This window comes from Syngnathus typhle, linkage group LG10 (assembly GCF_033458585.1).
Source record: "Syngnathus typhle isolate RoL2023-S1 ecotype Sweden linkage group LG10, RoL_Styp_1.0, whole genome shotgun sequence".
NCBI lineage: Eukaryota > Metazoa > Chordata > Actinopteri > Syngnathiformes > Syngnathidae > Syngnathus > Syngnathus typhle.
In genome coordinates, this window is record NC_083747.1 from 5522456 (window position 1) to 5538310 (window position 15855).

The following is a 15855-nucleotide window of genomic DNA, read 5'->3' on the forward strand; positions in this document are numbered from 1 at the left end:
GGCCAAAGGTGGAATCAAACCTGTAACCTCTGAACTTTGAGGCAGAGGCCATCGTGTCGCCTGCATTGATATAAAGCTTCTATAAAAAGAAATCTTGTATTTTATTCACTGCAGGTTATAACTCGAATTTGTTAGTCATACTTCGTTGTAAATCACCCCCTACGTAGTCGGACACGTCCCTCACTTCCGCTTAAAGTGACGCAATGGCGTCGTGACATCACAGTAGCGTCACGATCCCTCGCCAGACCAAACAACTTTTCCAGACTCGGCAAGCTACTCCACACTTCGACTCGTCCAGCTGCTGCACGCCGTAAAGCAGAGATTTAAAATAGAAAAAATATCGACCGAAACGCGACTACAATAAACTGTAAAGGATTTAACTTTGATTTAATCACATACATTTCAATTGAGGAACTTTTGTAGTTTTTTTTTCTCTCAGTTACCACCGTCACGCTGAAAATTGAGATGAGGACTCTGTGGTTGTTGTTCCTCGTCGGGCTAGCGCCTGGATTCATAAGTGAAAAAGTAAGTACGGCTTTTACTTGACATCGAATGTAAAGTTTTATCTATCTATATATATTTATCTATCCATCTATCTATTTATCCATGATCTGAATGTACCAGTTTACTTTCTATACAAACATTCATACATTTACAAGGAAAAACACAGACCCGCCATTTCAAGTAAACATTTAAATAAGAGATATGCTATTTGGCTATTTAGCCAAGTAATATTCAGCCATAGCCTCAGTCCATGTGTAGCTGGCGAGATGGTGTCAAGTTCACATCTTTTTTTTCGACTTTTGACTCTTTCCTCCTCCCCCACAAACCGTGACCATTATTTTCTCACTCACACATGTTGGATTAAGCTTTAGATTTAATCAAGTTTAGTCCACACCCCGCCTCAGGCCATATTGTCCTTCCTCGCCAACAAAAAAAAAACCCAACCTGTTTCCCCTTTCCTTGTGTGTGTGGCAAAGCTGGAAAACACCTGGAAACTACTCTGTTGTTTTTTTCAACAGGAACCAAAATATCCTGTTTATAGAAGTCAGTTAAAGTACAGTGGAACCAAGTTACCTTTTTAAATAAGTGTGGTATTTATGAATCCTGGACTGTGTATTGTGAAAGCAAGCCAGCTGAAACCTGAGACTGGAGCTCCAGAGAGCGTTTATGAAGTTTCCTCACATACAGTACATAAAAGGCCCTGTAGGTTTTAACGTGAAAACGCAGTCTTGGAAATAAATCTGATCTTGCGCCGGAGCTTTGCATCATCGCCTCACTCCCAGACGACCCAAGCCTTGTTGGGCATTATATTGAAGAATTGTAGAATTGCTAGTTAGTTAACCAACCAGCAATGATGAACGCCTGCTCGGGACAGGATGTGAGCTTTTTTTGTGTGTGTGTGTGTGTCATTTTCTGGATGGATGACTCACCGTGAGTCCCACTGGGCTAGTCCAGGCAAGATAGAAGTCGTGTGGGACGTACAGAAATTGGTCAACTTTCTAGGACACCTGCTTTCATTGCTTAATCCCACATTAGGGTTGCACTGTGCATTGCAATTTCGAGTTTTGTTGTTCAAATCAAGGCAAGTTTATCTTTACCCATCAAAACAAAGCATAGAGGTGACCTAGTGGTTTACTCATGCATCCATTTTCCAATCCGCTTATTCTTATTACTAGAGTTTGTCCCAGTTGACTTGCAAGCATGTGATTTAAATCATTTGTGGCTATATTTTTACCAGTGAAATTTAGTTTATTTGGGTTGTTTAAATTTGTGTGCAACCAAACTCATATTCAACAGCGTGGGTATTTATTTTCCTTGCATCATGTAATCTTGCAAAATCTTCACCCATGTACTAAATCATAAGGAGAAAATCCAGATTTATCTGCCTGCGCCATTCACACGACTGTGTGCACTTTCACAAAGCTGACACAGAATTCCGCATTCAGATAATTAGACGTGTGAAGTCACTGGACAGTGAAGATTGCGTTCAGCACAGCAGGGAAGCGAGTGTGTAATGTTCGGTGTCAATTTTCACACTGCTCTGGCATTATGGTATTTCCCTACAACAGCGAAAAGGAGATGTAAAAAGCCATAAATCAAAGTGGATTTTCAGCTTGATTTTTTGGTTTTTTTAATTCAGATAATACCAACTATACTGTACATTACGCAGCGTCTGGTGCTGCTACCCTACTGTGTGGTCAAGGTGGTTACACAACCATGCTACCATCATTATTGTTGACTGCGAACCATGTGAGAAATAGTTTCCTGTAATAACTATAAGCCCAAGTGGTGGAAAAAAATTCTCACAAGTGATACCAATGCATTTCCATGAGCCTATCAGACATGGCTGCACACAGTTTTACTGCTGTGACAGGGCTATTTGCAGCAATGTCTCATGACAGAGCACCGGGCTACCAGATGGGTAGAGATGCTGTATGGTCTGTGTGTGTGAGACAGAGAGAGACGCCATGTATGTTTTCCAGATGTCTGGTTTTCATGTAAACAGGCATTAGAGCAACTCTTTGGCACGGGTGCATAATAGTGAATTGTATTTTATTTTGTTGGTGGTTTTCTTCTGTTGGCTTGTCGCCCACAACCTCGCAATGGGTCTACGTTGGCGTCCCGTCTCCATCTAGTTGATGTGATATTTATGTATAGCGTGTGATATTTTTCAAAGATGGGAGACAGCTTTTTGCTGTTGAGCAGATGAAAGCACCTGAGGTCACAGTAAGGTGAGCTTCTATGGCCATAAAAGGGAATCATGGTTTCTTTCACCACGATTGTACTGTTCCCTTCAAACCAGAGTCTGTCTGTTAAATAGACACTGGTGTGAGCTGCTTTGGATTAAAAAAAAGAGGCCACATTAGAGTAAAAAACATTTGCTTTTGGATTGAATCAACATGTTTTCAAGCCACCTAGTCTGCTCAAGACTTTAAGAAGAAAAGATTTCTCAATTTCGTACGACACGACATACATATTTAGAATTGTAGTTAAGATAGTGGATCGTGTGGTAATATTGATCACCATTGTTATACTAAATTTAGTGTTGATCCCCATTTTTCCGTAATTTTCTTCCTTAGGGCATTGCAAAGATAAACTTTGGCAAAAATGTTTTATGATACATCTGTTGATTTTGACGTTCCCCAGGCGGAAGCCGACTTTCAGCTCCGCTCCATTTCCACGTGACCCCTGGACCCTGAGTCAGGATGATCGATATAGACAATTGATAGATCAGAGTTTGCGAGTTGAGTTGGCAAATGTTTTCAAGTCTCAATGAATCACGGATCAAATTCACACAATCGGTAGAAAAGTCAATGATCATATCTGAGGGTTCTGCTTTCAATTTGGCACATGCTTCGCTTCTCGACTTTTGTGTTGGGAAATATTTAAAAATGTATTTAGTCATTGTCATGGATTGTATTTATTTCCTCGTTTCACAAATTCCTCTTCCGTTGTTTCATTCGACATTTTTGTTTTTTAATAAGTGTGATTTATCACATATGACGATACGCATCTGCGCTCTGAATCAGAGCAACGTTTATGGCCGTGTTGTTTCATTTGTTTTCAGCACCTGTTTCATCAGAATTATCCTTCCTTTCCTTTTGCCGGGATCCGTCCATGTTCGCACCTGTGTTAGTGGAAGCATAGCATGCATACCAGACATGCATACTTCATGTCTCAATGGGCCACATTCATCTGTGTGTGGTTGTGCATATTACAGAATTTCAGACTTATTATCATGTTGCATTCTGCAAAAGTAAGCAGCGTGTCAAATGAAACTTTGTGCAGTACTTCAAACAAACTATGACCTCCCTTCACATGCCTCAGTATGATATCACTTTATTGACACATTCTCATAAACCAAAGGTCAACTACCGGTGGTCAATGACTTTCTGTGAGTGGTTTTTACCCCCTCTTCTTTGTTATTCATGTGGTTAGTAGTTCTCGTGAAATAAGCCTCTGATAACAAATGATTTTGTTTTCCTCTCAGATGCTGGTCTCTTCACAGTCGCACCCATTCATGGGGGATGACCTTTACATAGAAGGTCAAACATCAGGTGAGCTGCCGATAGATGATGAAGATGGCGACGACATGGGCTCAGGATCCGGATCTGGAGACTATGGTAAGGAGACTTGGCATTTGATTCTGCTCTTGTTCTTCATGTTTGGTGCACTTAGGTACAATGTGGATAAAATGATACAGTAAGTCTTATTGGTAACAAAGAAGAAACAAAAACGTTTGACAATTTGAAACAAATAGTTGGGAGGAAGCTTGAGTCAATATTTATTTGTTCAGGAAAAACTGGATAATGGGTTTCAAGGGTTCATCATCAAATGGGTGTGTTTGTGTGTATGAATGATCTCTTGCCCGTTGTCAGGCGTGTCCTTTCATACCCTAAACCAGTCAGTCCATTTGCTGTTCTTATTTATTTGACTTGTTTACACATGTTGGTTGATATGGTGGGTGTTCCAGATGTCCAAACTAAATCATGTGGAGCAGGTGACGTTTTTATTAGAAGACAGCAGATGCAAAGTACTTTTCACCTTGTATTCCTAATGAGTCATCTTTATGCCCTCTCCCAAGAGAGAATGTGCTCAAGGAATTTGGGTGATCACATGGAGCAATTGTGGTTTCGTAAAATGAGGGTGTTCAAACCTCAGGTATCGAAGCAACCACGTTATAAACACAGAAAACATTTGAACACCAAATGCTAAAATGTTCTCTCACCATTGTGAAACTAGTTGGTACTAATCAACAATGCCTATGCACAATAATAGTCAATAAGTGCCCTCCATTTTTTTTTTCTCAAGATCCAATCAGTCACCAATTACACAGAGAGGAGAAGGAGATCCTCACCACGTTTGTCGACTCAAACAAGAGCGAAGAAATGACTCCAACGCTGTCGACAGCGGACTCTCGTCACGGTCAACCGACCAAAGCAGCTGACCGCCACGATCCACCAAACAAGACAATGGACAGTGAAACTACAGCAATCGGTGTGGACGTGAAGGAAGAGGTAAACGTCTAATATTTATGCTGGGCCCAGTATGGCATTCACACTATCATATCATCCATCATCTGCTTGTGTGTTTCAGGTGCCTGGTAATGGCCCAACAGCTGACTGGTTCACACACGCTTCCACTCCCAGCTCCACCAAGGACAACAAAGAAGCCGACGAAGACAACAGCCTGGATAGATGGGACGACTCCTCCGCCCCCAAAAATAGTGGCGATGAAGACACCAGCGGAATCCAGACAAATGAAATTCTCGTCAGTCGGGGCAGCAGAGTGTTTGACTCTCCCGATGACGTGACATCCGAGAGCATGTGGGAGCGAACGGAGGTGCTGGCAGGTAAGTGCGCATTTACATTACTCCCAAGGGAACGTGTAGAACATACATGATCATGGTTCCATTCTGCTCTTCCAGCGGTGATAGCATGCGTAGTGGTCGGCTTGCTCTGTGCCATCTTCCTCCTTGTCCTCCTGGCCTACCGCATGAAGAAGAAGGACGAAGGGAGCTACGACCTGGGCGACACCAAACTTTCCACATCAGCTTACCATAAAGCACCAACCAAGGAGTTTTACGCCTGAACTGACCAATACAGACTGTGAATAGATATCATCACTTGCCAGTTTGGACTGAGAGCGGCTCAATATCAGCTTTTATTTTCAAATCTTCAACCGGAGCAAACTCCTGCTCATCTCTCTTTTCACAGCTCTGTCTTTAGTCTGCGCAGTTCTCACACAGAATGGAAGAATTGAAATGCATTCATATCATTCCAATCTGGGAAATGAGTGGAAACGTCTCGAGAGTATCACAGGATCACAGCCATTCGAGTCAAGGAAAGTTTATTCAACACTGTGCCTTAAACCCATACTGCCTCTCTAAGATGGACTCGCAATGGTGTCAGCTAGTCATGAGGAAGTTGACCAAAACAAAAAAAACAGGACATCTTCATTGTGTTTTGAATGATGTCATAAAATGGTACTTGTATTCCAAAGATCCCAATGTTAATCCTTGGTTTGGTCGAGGTCAGATTTCATATGTTGTTACATTTCATTTAGTGCTTTTTTTTTGTGTTAATTGTACGAATGTTTTGTTGTTGTTGTTGTTGTGACTAGCGAATATGTTATTCCATATTCTGTCCAGTTTTGGTACGTGAGATTAGGTTCCTCTGCAGGTACATTTTTTTTTTGTCCTCAAATCTTATCTTGTCATCATTCAATGTCATGTTCTCTTTGTTGTCTTTGGCAATTGTAGCTTGTTTAGGTATTTTGTAGTTTTGAGATTTTTGACCCAAAAGCCATTTTAAAGAAAACATTTTCAGTCCATACATTGTTTTCCCGATGCCTTTGCACACAGGCTATGTCAACCTTGCATTGAACGTTCTTAATATTTACAGGGCTATTTTCTGTGATGACTGAGTGCAGCAAGCAAAGCCAAACCACATTCCATTGCAACTGCCAACTGCATGCAGCTATAATAATAGGTTTGACTGGTGACAGCATTGAGAGCCTTTCTGCACAATAAGGTTTTTCAGTAAAACGGGATACTAAAATGACCACTTGGGTTTTTCAGTGTAATGCAGTACTTTGTAGGTCTTCTGTTTTAGCTATACATGTTTTAGCATTTCGCCTGGTGCTAATTGTATGTGAAAGCATTTTTTTGTTTGCTTTGTGGACTGAGGGAAAATTATTTTAGAGCAGGTTTTTTTTTTTTTGTTAGACTTTCTATGTTTTCAAAAGTTGCCTCATTTGGACCTCTAAATATAATCCCAAAATAAAACCATATTTTTACCAAACAATTTGCAGCAATTTTGCTCAGGTTTAAAACTCATTCCATTTCAACAATACGCAGTACCATCTTTTGTTGGTGAATAAAACATGTTTATGAAATTTCTGTTGCCATTTTACAGAAAACTAGGCTCCCATGCATTTCTCAAATTTCCTGCAGAATTCTGGTGAACGACTGACATGGTTGGGATAAACACAATGTTATGATGATTCATGCTCTCTGATTTACTGTTCTCATCAAGATCTTAAGGGTGCCAGATGGTGCAGAATCAGCAGTTCTTCAAAAAATGCTCATGTAGATTTAGCTTTAAAGAACCACATTGACTGTTGTACTTTTCTTTAAACCGAGGGTAAACAGAAAACTCTAAATGGAAACATGCTGTGTGGACCGAAACAGTTTCGCGTTTGCAACTTTCATTTCAGTGTCTACTATGTAGTGATGATACTATGACATGTATTAATTTATATTAATTTAGACTATAATCAATTTCAATATGGAAAATGTACAAAACTTTGTCTTTATTCTAATGGATCAGATTATTTCAAATATATGTTTTATTATATTCTGGTTCAATTCATTGTTAGCAAACCGGATGTATGCAATTGTCTTGAATACATTCAATAAAAGCTGATAAAATATTTTACAAGTCTTTATTTTTTTATTTGGAAGCAGACACTATTTTCACAAAAGAAAAAAAAGGATGAAACAAATGTAGGAATACGCCAGAACCAATTTTTTCTATCTACATATCTTCTTTGTTATACTATTACTGCCTTTCTTATTATTTTTCTATACTATATTTGTCTGAACGAGAACTATTTTTCATTCGTTTGCGTTAGCTTTTACTGCGAAAGGTTGATCAATTAAGCTTTTATTCTGAAAGTATCCAAACAGGAAGTCAGCAATGGTGAGGCCGTCCGAATCACGAGAATACTTCCTCAGGTTGTTTACATCTGTAATGATCTTTTTGGTTACCCTACAGACGGAGACAGTCTTAAAACCCAAGCGACCGGACTCCTACCCTGGCCTGCAGGGTTTGTGTTCTTTCACTTCGTTTTCAAATCAAACATGATCGCATTTTTCAATCTGTAAATTTACACAACACCGGTTTGTTACCCTTACCCAAATTTCCTCCATTCATATGTTTAATCTCGTAGACCTGGAGCGTTATCAATTCATCATTAGATTGTTTCGATTAATATCAAGTATGATTTAATCGTTATAGCTTTCGTTTTGTCTTCTCAGTGAAAGTGAAACAGTAACCTTGTCAACTTCCTCTTAATATCTTACTATCAAGGGAAGTAAGAACGAGTTAGTCCCCCCCCCCCTTTCTGTTTATTTTGAACAAATCAGTGCATTTATTTTATTTTGATTGCTAATATAGTGTTAATTGTGGCAAACTGTCTTTTCTCAGATGGTCGGTAAACTGCCTCCCTGCTTCTTCATCTTTATTTTCATGCTAAAATCCCTGGTTGGGCGACCCCAAAGCCCAACAATGGTTAAATATGAATTCAACAGAACTGGTCAGAAAGGTACCACACACTCTCTTTTAAATGTTATCTTTTTCTTGAGGTCTGCTGATGGGAATTTATTTTAACGATGGCCAATCATTCCGTTTCCCCCATCATTTAATACAGTCCCCAGATGTCTTAAGGAAATCACAACCAATGGTTTAACGCTACAATTGTTATGTGTTTTAGACATGGCAGCGGAGGTTGTAGGCTACGCAGATGTGGCCAAACAGATCATCGACCTGGCTGTGTTCGGAGCCGCGAAGAATCGCTCTTACGGACGCCTCGCCGACTTTACAGACACGATCGGGAACCGTGTCAGTGGCTCGCTCAACCTGGAGATGGCTATCAAATATATGTACAAAGCTATGATGCAGGATGGTTTGGACGTTCATCTGGGTAAGTCATCCTGTGTTAATGCGAATGTAAGAAAATCACATCATACAGTTTTTTGCTTTGTAAGAGGTGCAACTTATGTTGGACAGAGGAGAAAGATTTCTTTCCTTTATCATCATCTCATATGTTGTTCTTTGATAAGGATGATTTTTTTTGTGTCTGTCTTTTGGTATCACCAGAACCAGTAAAAATCCCTCACTGGGTTAGAGGAAAGGAGAGTGCAGTGATGACCTTGCCAAGGGTCAAGAATCTGGCTCTCCTAGGTTTGGGGAGCAGTTTGGGGACACCACCTGAAGGTCAGCCACGCTTCATTTTGAAAGGGATTTCTATTTCTGTATTTCCTCTGCTCTAAATCATTGCAGAAGTAGTGATTTAATAAACCAGCAGCCTTCAAATAACAACTTGCTAAGTGGCTGTACTGTTCTATCAAACACTTATTTCCTCTTCTTTTTGCTCCCGGTCTGAAGGCATTGAGGCCGAGGTGTTGGTTGTTGAATCTTTTGAGGAACTGAAGCGCAGAGCCAGCGAGGCCGTAGGGAGGATTGTGGTCTTCAACCAGCCATTTGTCAGCTACGGCACGACAGTGGCATACCGGGAATACGGCGCCTCGGAGGCGTCGAAATTTGGAGCCGTGGCCACACTTATTCGATCCGTCACTCCTTTCTCGATTAATAGGTCCTCATCAACCCGTAGACTTGGTTGCGCTATTTCACTCCCAGCAAACAAAAATCGGAATCCATCTTTGCCGCTACCTCTTTAGCCCTCACACAGGTTGGCAAGACTACCAGGATGGTGTGAAGCGCATCCCCACGGCATGCATCACCATGGAGGATGCTGAGCTCATGTCGCGTATAGCGCAGAGGGGACAGCGGATCACCGTCCGACTCACCATGGCCGCCAAGACGCTCCCAGATGCCGACTCCTATAACACGGTGGCCGAGATAAAAGGCTGGCAGCACCCCGAGCAGGTACTTTGCATCTTTCTGTCTGCCATGTTTATTTAAATGTATGCAAATGTATTTTTGTTTTCTAAATGTTAAATCAATTCAAATTAATGTCACCTGAATAATTAATTTTCTCCGTTTAGTAGTCACGTGTGAGCAATTATCAGCTCATATGTCCTTTATTGTTTAACCCCGCAGCTAACAAGAACCGAAGTTAGATGAAATTAGGTACGTGCGTGAAATACAAACCCCAATTCCAATAAAGTATGTAAAACATAAATAAAATCAGAATACAATGTTTTGGAAATCCTTTTCGACCTATCAACTCAATCCACTATACAGACAAACTATGGTCGGTTAGCACAACTGGTCTCTACAGAATTTGCTGACATGAACCTAACATTTGAATATAGATTGAAAATAATTATTTCATTCTGTTTTAATTTAACACAGTGTTCCAATTTCACTGGAATTTTAATTTGTTGATGTCTTTAGAATCACAGCACTGTGAAAAAGAACCAGCACACGTGCTCCTTATTACCTGCCTCAACGAGGTGTTTGTCTTTCATGCCTTTCTTTTAGTAGAATTACACAAAAACTACAGAGAGAAGATTTGGACCGGATTTGCTGAAGTGACGGAATGTCTAAAGCTTTTAAGTTTCTTCATCACTTTATGTTTTATTCAGCACAATATTCCGAGTTCTGACTGCATGAAATGATACACAAAACTACCATTGCTGTGTTCGTCATAATTATTTGCAGTTTCTTCTCATGTCTAAAGAACAGGAAGTCTGGTGATGATGTCACATCTCTCTTTTTTTTTCTTTTTAATCAATCTAACCAATCTGCTGACTATTGAAAAGAGATTTCATTTTCCATGTGAATGAATATGCCAGCAATTTCATTTTTAAGAAGAAAAAATACAGTCTTAGGTAAAGCGATCTTGCGCAGGTATAAAATGTGGTTTTGCTTTATCATAATTTTATCATATATCACATACCACGACCTGAGCCAACACGCATGTCCAAATCCTTTGAGATTACACATACCTGCGTACTGAGAAAAACGGGTCGAATTTGATGAACAGATAACTTGCTTCTACCCAAGTACTGTTATTTTTGCAAAAGTAGACCTTTTGAAACTATTTTTACAAACTTGTTTTCATTTCACATGCTTAGTTAAGAATCTGGTGAGTATTTTGTGATTGTGCATTTATTGTGTATCGCTTTTAATCATTTAGAGTAAAGAGACAGTAAATGTGAGCCCTGCCCAATTTACGGTTAAAAATAAACATTGCACGTCATACATGATAGAGACCAAAATGTTTTGTGCAGGGAAAATACAGAAAAGGGAAACGAAACACATGACAGTACTTGAATCATCTCTAGCCTGTGGATTTTCCCTTTTGCAGTTTCAGCAAAGAACACGTATGCGGTTTGAGGTTTAGTGACTCAGCATGGGATTTAGTCAATTATCTAACAAGTATGAATCCTCCAAACGTTTTGTTCTCACCTTTTATACTTTGCCTACAAGTCCTACAACCGTCTGTCAATCTTTTACGTTACATATGCAGCTTGTTTTCGATTTAAAACGTCATGTTAACTTGTGTCTGCCTTTTTTTAAGTGATTAAAAAATACATGCTTGGCTTGCGCTAATTTTATCTCTGCCCATTCTGGCATCTAGACTTTTGACACACCCATCGTTCGTTATCTAGAAATTCGTGTGCTACCAGGAAAGAGGTGTGACTCATAAAAGTCTGGTTGTAAATAAAGGAACGGCAGAAATAATTCTGTGCGGATGATTAAAGTTTTAGGATGACAGATTAACCCTGGAAGGAATGATATGAATTTCTATTATTTTTTATAGGAACAAGACAATATTTTTATTCGACCTCAGACATTCAATATTTTGTTTGTTTGGTTTTGGATTATGAAACAAGGTCTTTGTTCTTATTTCTGTTGGTTTTTCACTCTGGTGCAATGTTTCAGGATCATAGTCCACACTTGTGTTTGTCCTGCACTTCCCACTGACAGGAATTTGACGTAACATAACATTACTGGAAACTGTGTTTGTCTGTTTTGTTTCCAACAGGACGCATTTAGTAAGAACATTTTCACATCTATGCTCTAGGTTGTCCTATTGAGTGGTCATCTTGACAGTTGGGATGTTGGCCAGGGTGCTATGGATGATGGGGGCGGAGCCATGATTTCCTGGGAAGTCCTGTCACTCATAAAACAGCTAGGTGGGGCAAGCCAAACGATCACACAAAGCCCAGTAAATAATGACTTATAATTCATACAAGGATACTTTTACTGTGAAGTGGTACACATTCGTGTTATTGTTAACGTGTTCCCACACCTATTTGCAGGTTTACGTCCGAGAAGGACAATGCGTACAGTGCTGTGGACGGGTGAAGAGCAGGGAGGAGTTGGAGCGCAGCAGTACTACGATCTTCATAAGGTCTGCTGCAGTTCTGAATCAAAAAAATGATGACATAACAGAATTAAAAAACACAGAGCAATAGAAATTACTAAAGCATCTGTAGACGTGGTCCACATTGCTTCTAGCCATTGCGCTGGCTTCATGTAACAAATTCAATATTCAGTGATTAGCTCTGAGGAGTGTTTCCCATCTTTTATTGAGCTAATTTAAGACTCAACCATATGCTACATGACCTCTTCCATCCAGGTGAATCTGTCCAACTTTGATCTGGTCATGGAGTCTGACATGGGGACATTCAGCCCGGTGGCCCTGCAATTTACAGGCAGTGCTGAAGCACGAAGGGTAAGATCTTTAAATCACAATCCAAATATATTTTTAGGTATATTGCAATTGTGTTCATTCTAGGAAATAAGAGATGATGAAAACATAAATCTTGATTTCTCTCTGCCGGTTGGATTTTGTGGTGGGACGAGATGAAGAGGCCATGTTTATGTGTGTACCAACAGGTGATGGAGGAGGTGGTCAAACTGTTAGCTCCTCTCAATACAACCAAACTGGAGACACATGGAGAGGGTACGGACATCTCGCCTTGGATGCAGGCTGGAGTACCAGGTCAGATTAATCAGTAGGATGTTACTCACCAGATCGGGAAATGAGAAGTAGTTATACTAGTTTCTGTGGTGTGACAGAATATCCTATTACGTTAAACAAAAACAAAAAAATGCTGCACACAGAGATTCACTTCCTCAGCCTCTTGCCAAATGACGTCTGGTTTCAAATTGATCGGAAAGAAAAAATATGCAGTAAATCGATATTGTGAGGTGGGAATGATGGTTTTTTTTTTGGTCACAAATTTTAGATGATCCATAAACAGAGATTATTTCGCCATATCGAAGCAGCAACACTATTGATTTCGAATAGAGGCTGTAGTTATTTTGTCATGAACATTACAGCTGCAAGGTGCTCTATAAGCCAATTCAGGTGCATATAAATAAATTAGAATATTGTGGGAAAACTAAATTGATTTTAGTCGTTCAGATCAAAAAGGAAAACCCATATTACAGTACTGACAAAATGTTTCCCTGCAAACCAAAACGGAATAGACAGTAGAATGATGGACGGATGGACGAATTATAAAAGTGGGTTTTTATCAAGAACTTTTAACATAATCTAGTTCAATAGTTCAGTCATCAGTTCTCTCTAATGCCAGTCAGTGTATCTTGGGGAAAGGTTGAGGGTCCCTCTACAGAAATATGGACACAGGAGTACAAATGTTTCAACACTATTTGTACAGAGCCCTTACTTTTCCCCTCATTTCATCATGTAAGATGAAACTTTTATATCATGTGGCAATTTGATTCTGTACTTGTAATTTGCCTCTTCTCCAATTTCTTTTTTGTCTGTATAGTTTCACCACTTAAGTGTTTAAGATAATACGTATAAGCAAAAAATAATGTGAGTAAACATAAAATGTAGTTTTTAAATGATGATTTTATCTATCAAGGGGGAAAAAAAATCAAAGTTAGACGGCTCAGTGTTGGAAAAATCACACTCAAGAATGATTACCTCCAGATCTGAAATTTCTTAAATAAACCCTGTCTGAGAAATTTAAGTGGACCAAAAGAAATACAAAAATGATCCCCAAAACACAGCAACGACCCATCGAGGAGGTAACAAAAGATCCCATGACACACCTAGAGAACCGCAGGCCTTCCTTGCATCAGTTCAAATGTCTGGCTATGAGTTTGTGACCTCAAGTTGAAATAGACTTGCGTTCTGCAATTGGACAACGATCCAAAACATACTAGCAAGTCAAACAAGATGAAGATATTGGACCGTGTCAAAGTCCAAACTTGAATCTGATGGAAATGCTGTGACATGACCTTAAAAAGGACCATGTAGATTTTAACTTTTTTTTTCTTTCCAAAATAAATAAAGTCAACAAATGTGATTTTATGTTTCATGGTGTAGTTTGTGTGGTATTTACATATTTTAATATCTTCAATTTTAAAGATGGAAAAGTCCAAAAATGTATGATGACACGGTAGTTTCAGTATAATACAGAGATACATAAATGTGACATTCAATTTTTTCATTTTTCTATTTCAGCCACTACTAACTCCTATTGTTGGCCTTCATCCAGGTGCCAGCCTTCATGTAGCCGACAGTCGATATTTTTGGTTCCACCACACGGAAGCTGATACCATGACAGTTCAGAACCCTGGAGACATGGACCTCTGCTCGGCTTTGTGGGCCGTGGTGGCGTACGTGGTAGCAGACCTCGAGGACATGCTGCCTCGGTAGTTGTTGGGAGGACGAGACGAGGATTCTCAGAAGCTGCGTCAGAAGTGTTTACACTGGTGATATCGCAGCAGAGTATTCTGTAAAGCTTGAGTGAAAAATAATCTTTCACTTTAAAGCAGTGCTTCTCAATTATTTTCTGTTACGCCCCCCCCCTAGCAAGAAGAAAACTATTTGCGCCCCCCCTCCCCACCGTGACTATCCTAACTTGTCTTGTAAGTCGTAAAATGTTGCACTGTCGCAAACGTGACAGAAGTAACAATGAGAGCGCCACTGCCCCCTGCTGTAGTAAACGCGCAATTACACTTTATTCTAGTACTGCCAAAAAAAAAGCCTGTTCCCCAGGGTCACACGCGCCCCCCCAGGAATAGCACCGCGCCCCCCAAGGGGGGCGCGCCCCACTATTTGAGAAGCACTGGCCTAGGTGACTGATTCACAATTTGGTTTTGTCTGATATCAGAGATTAAATAAAGAAAACAAACTGGCTGATTGATTTGTTTTAATTGAGAGGAAAAAAAAACAGCAAAAGCATTTCACTAGCTGACCAGGAGATGGCGACAGCGTGGCATCTGAAGACCATGGATTGTTTGTTCTGCTATAGCCTAGGTGACTGATTCACAATTTGGTTTTGTCTGCTATCAGATATTAAATAAAGAAAGCCAACTGGCTGATTGATTTGTTTTAATTGAGAGGGAAAAAAAACAGCAAAAGCATTTCACTAGCTGACCAGGAGATGGCGACAGCGTGGCATCTGAAGACCATGGATTGTTTGTTCTGCTATAGCCTAGGTGACTGATTCACAATTTGGTTTTGTCTGATAATAGATATTAAATAAAGAAAACCAACTGGCTAATTGATTTGTTTTAATTGAGAGAAAAAAAAACATCAGCAAAAGCATTTCACTAACTGACCAGGAGATGGCGACAGCGCGGCATCTGAAGACCATGGATTGTTCTGCTATGCCGGTTTAAAAAAAAAAAAAAAAACGTAATTAGCTAGGGGTCAAAGGTCAAAGTTTACGGTTCAAAGTTCACCCAGGGGTCAAAGGTCGGTTCAAAGTTCACGGGGTCATGTGCACATTTTTGATTTTTAACTAGAGTTGAAAGTTCAGGGTTCAAAGGTCACCCAGGGGTCAACACGGGGTCACCACGGGGTCAACACGGGGTCACCGCGGGGTCACCGCGGGTTCAAAGTTCAGGGTTCACTTTTTTTTTTTTTTTTTTTTTTAGGTTAACCTTTATTTAACCCAGTGCTTCCCAATTATTTTCTGTTACGCCCCCCCCTAGCAAGAAGAAAACTATTCGCGCCCCCCCTCCCCACCGTGACTATCCTAACTTGTCTTGTAAGTCGTAAAATGTTGCACTGTCGCAAACGTGACAGAAGTAACAATGAGAGCGCCACTGCCCCCTGCTGTAGTAAACGCGCAATTACACTTTATTCTAGTACTGCCAAAAAAAAAGC

The 15855-nt window shown here is 40.1% G+C and overlaps 2 protein-coding genes across 2 annotated transcripts; both read left to right on the plus strand.

Annotated features, from left to right (window-relative positions):
• Window positions 1-237: 237 nt before the first annotated feature.
• On the plus strand, window positions 238-7437 carry LOC133160606 (syndecan-2-like). Its single transcript, XM_061288400.1, has 5 exons — window positions 238-525; window positions 3995-4127; window positions 4816-5021; window positions 5101-5356; window positions 5432-7437. Exons 1-5 carry the CDS (start codon window positions 466-468, stop codon window positions 5593-5595), a joined length of 819 nt encoding a protein of 272 aa, XP_061144384.1. The 5' UTR covers window positions 238-465; the 3' UTR covers window positions 5596-7437.
• Window positions 7438-7702: 265 nt separating this feature from the next.
• Window positions 7703-14880, plus strand: LOC133161162 (carboxypeptidase Q-like). Its single transcript, XM_061289433.1, has 11 exons — window positions 7703-7833; window positions 8214-8331; window positions 8500-8709; window positions 8886-9002; window positions 9174-9381; window positions 9467-9674; window positions 11782-11893; window positions 12020-12111; window positions 12340-12435; window positions 12600-12705; window positions 14237-14880. The coding sequence occupies exons 2-11, from the start codon at window positions 8214-8216 to the stop codon at window positions 14395-14397; spliced, it is 1428 nt and encodes a 475-aa protein (XP_061145417.1). The 5' UTR covers window positions 7703-7833; the 3' UTR covers window positions 14398-14880.
• Window positions 14881-15855: the final 975 nt, after the last annotated feature.

Excerpts from the sequence above, each read along its gene's own strand:
- LOC133161162 (XM_061289433.1), top strand. The coding sequence starts at position 8,214 with ATGGTCGGTAAACTGCCTCCCTGCTTCTTCATCTTTATTTTCATGCTA. Across the intron at positions 8,710-8,885 it reads TGGTTTGGACGTTCATCTGG|AACCAGTAAAAATCCCTCAC; the intron begins GTAAGTCATCCT and ends TGGTATCACCAG. Across the intron at positions 9,003-9,173 it reads TTTGGGGACACCACCTGAAG|GCATTGAGGCCGAGGTGTTG; the intron begins GTCAGCCACGCT and ends CCCGGTCTGAAG.
- LOC133160606 (XM_061288400.1), top strand. The coding sequence starts at position 466 with ATGAGGACTCTGTGGTTGTTGTTCCTCGTCGGGCTAGCGCCTGGATTC. Across the intron at positions 526-3,994 it reads CTGGATTCATAAGTGAAAAA|ATGCTGGTCTCTTCACAGTC; the intron begins GTAAGTACGGCT and ends TTTTCCTCTCAG. Across the intron at positions 4,128-4,815 it reads ATCCGGATCTGGAGACTATG|ATCCAATCAGTCACCAATTA; the intron begins GTAAGGAGACTT and ends TTTTTTCTCAAG.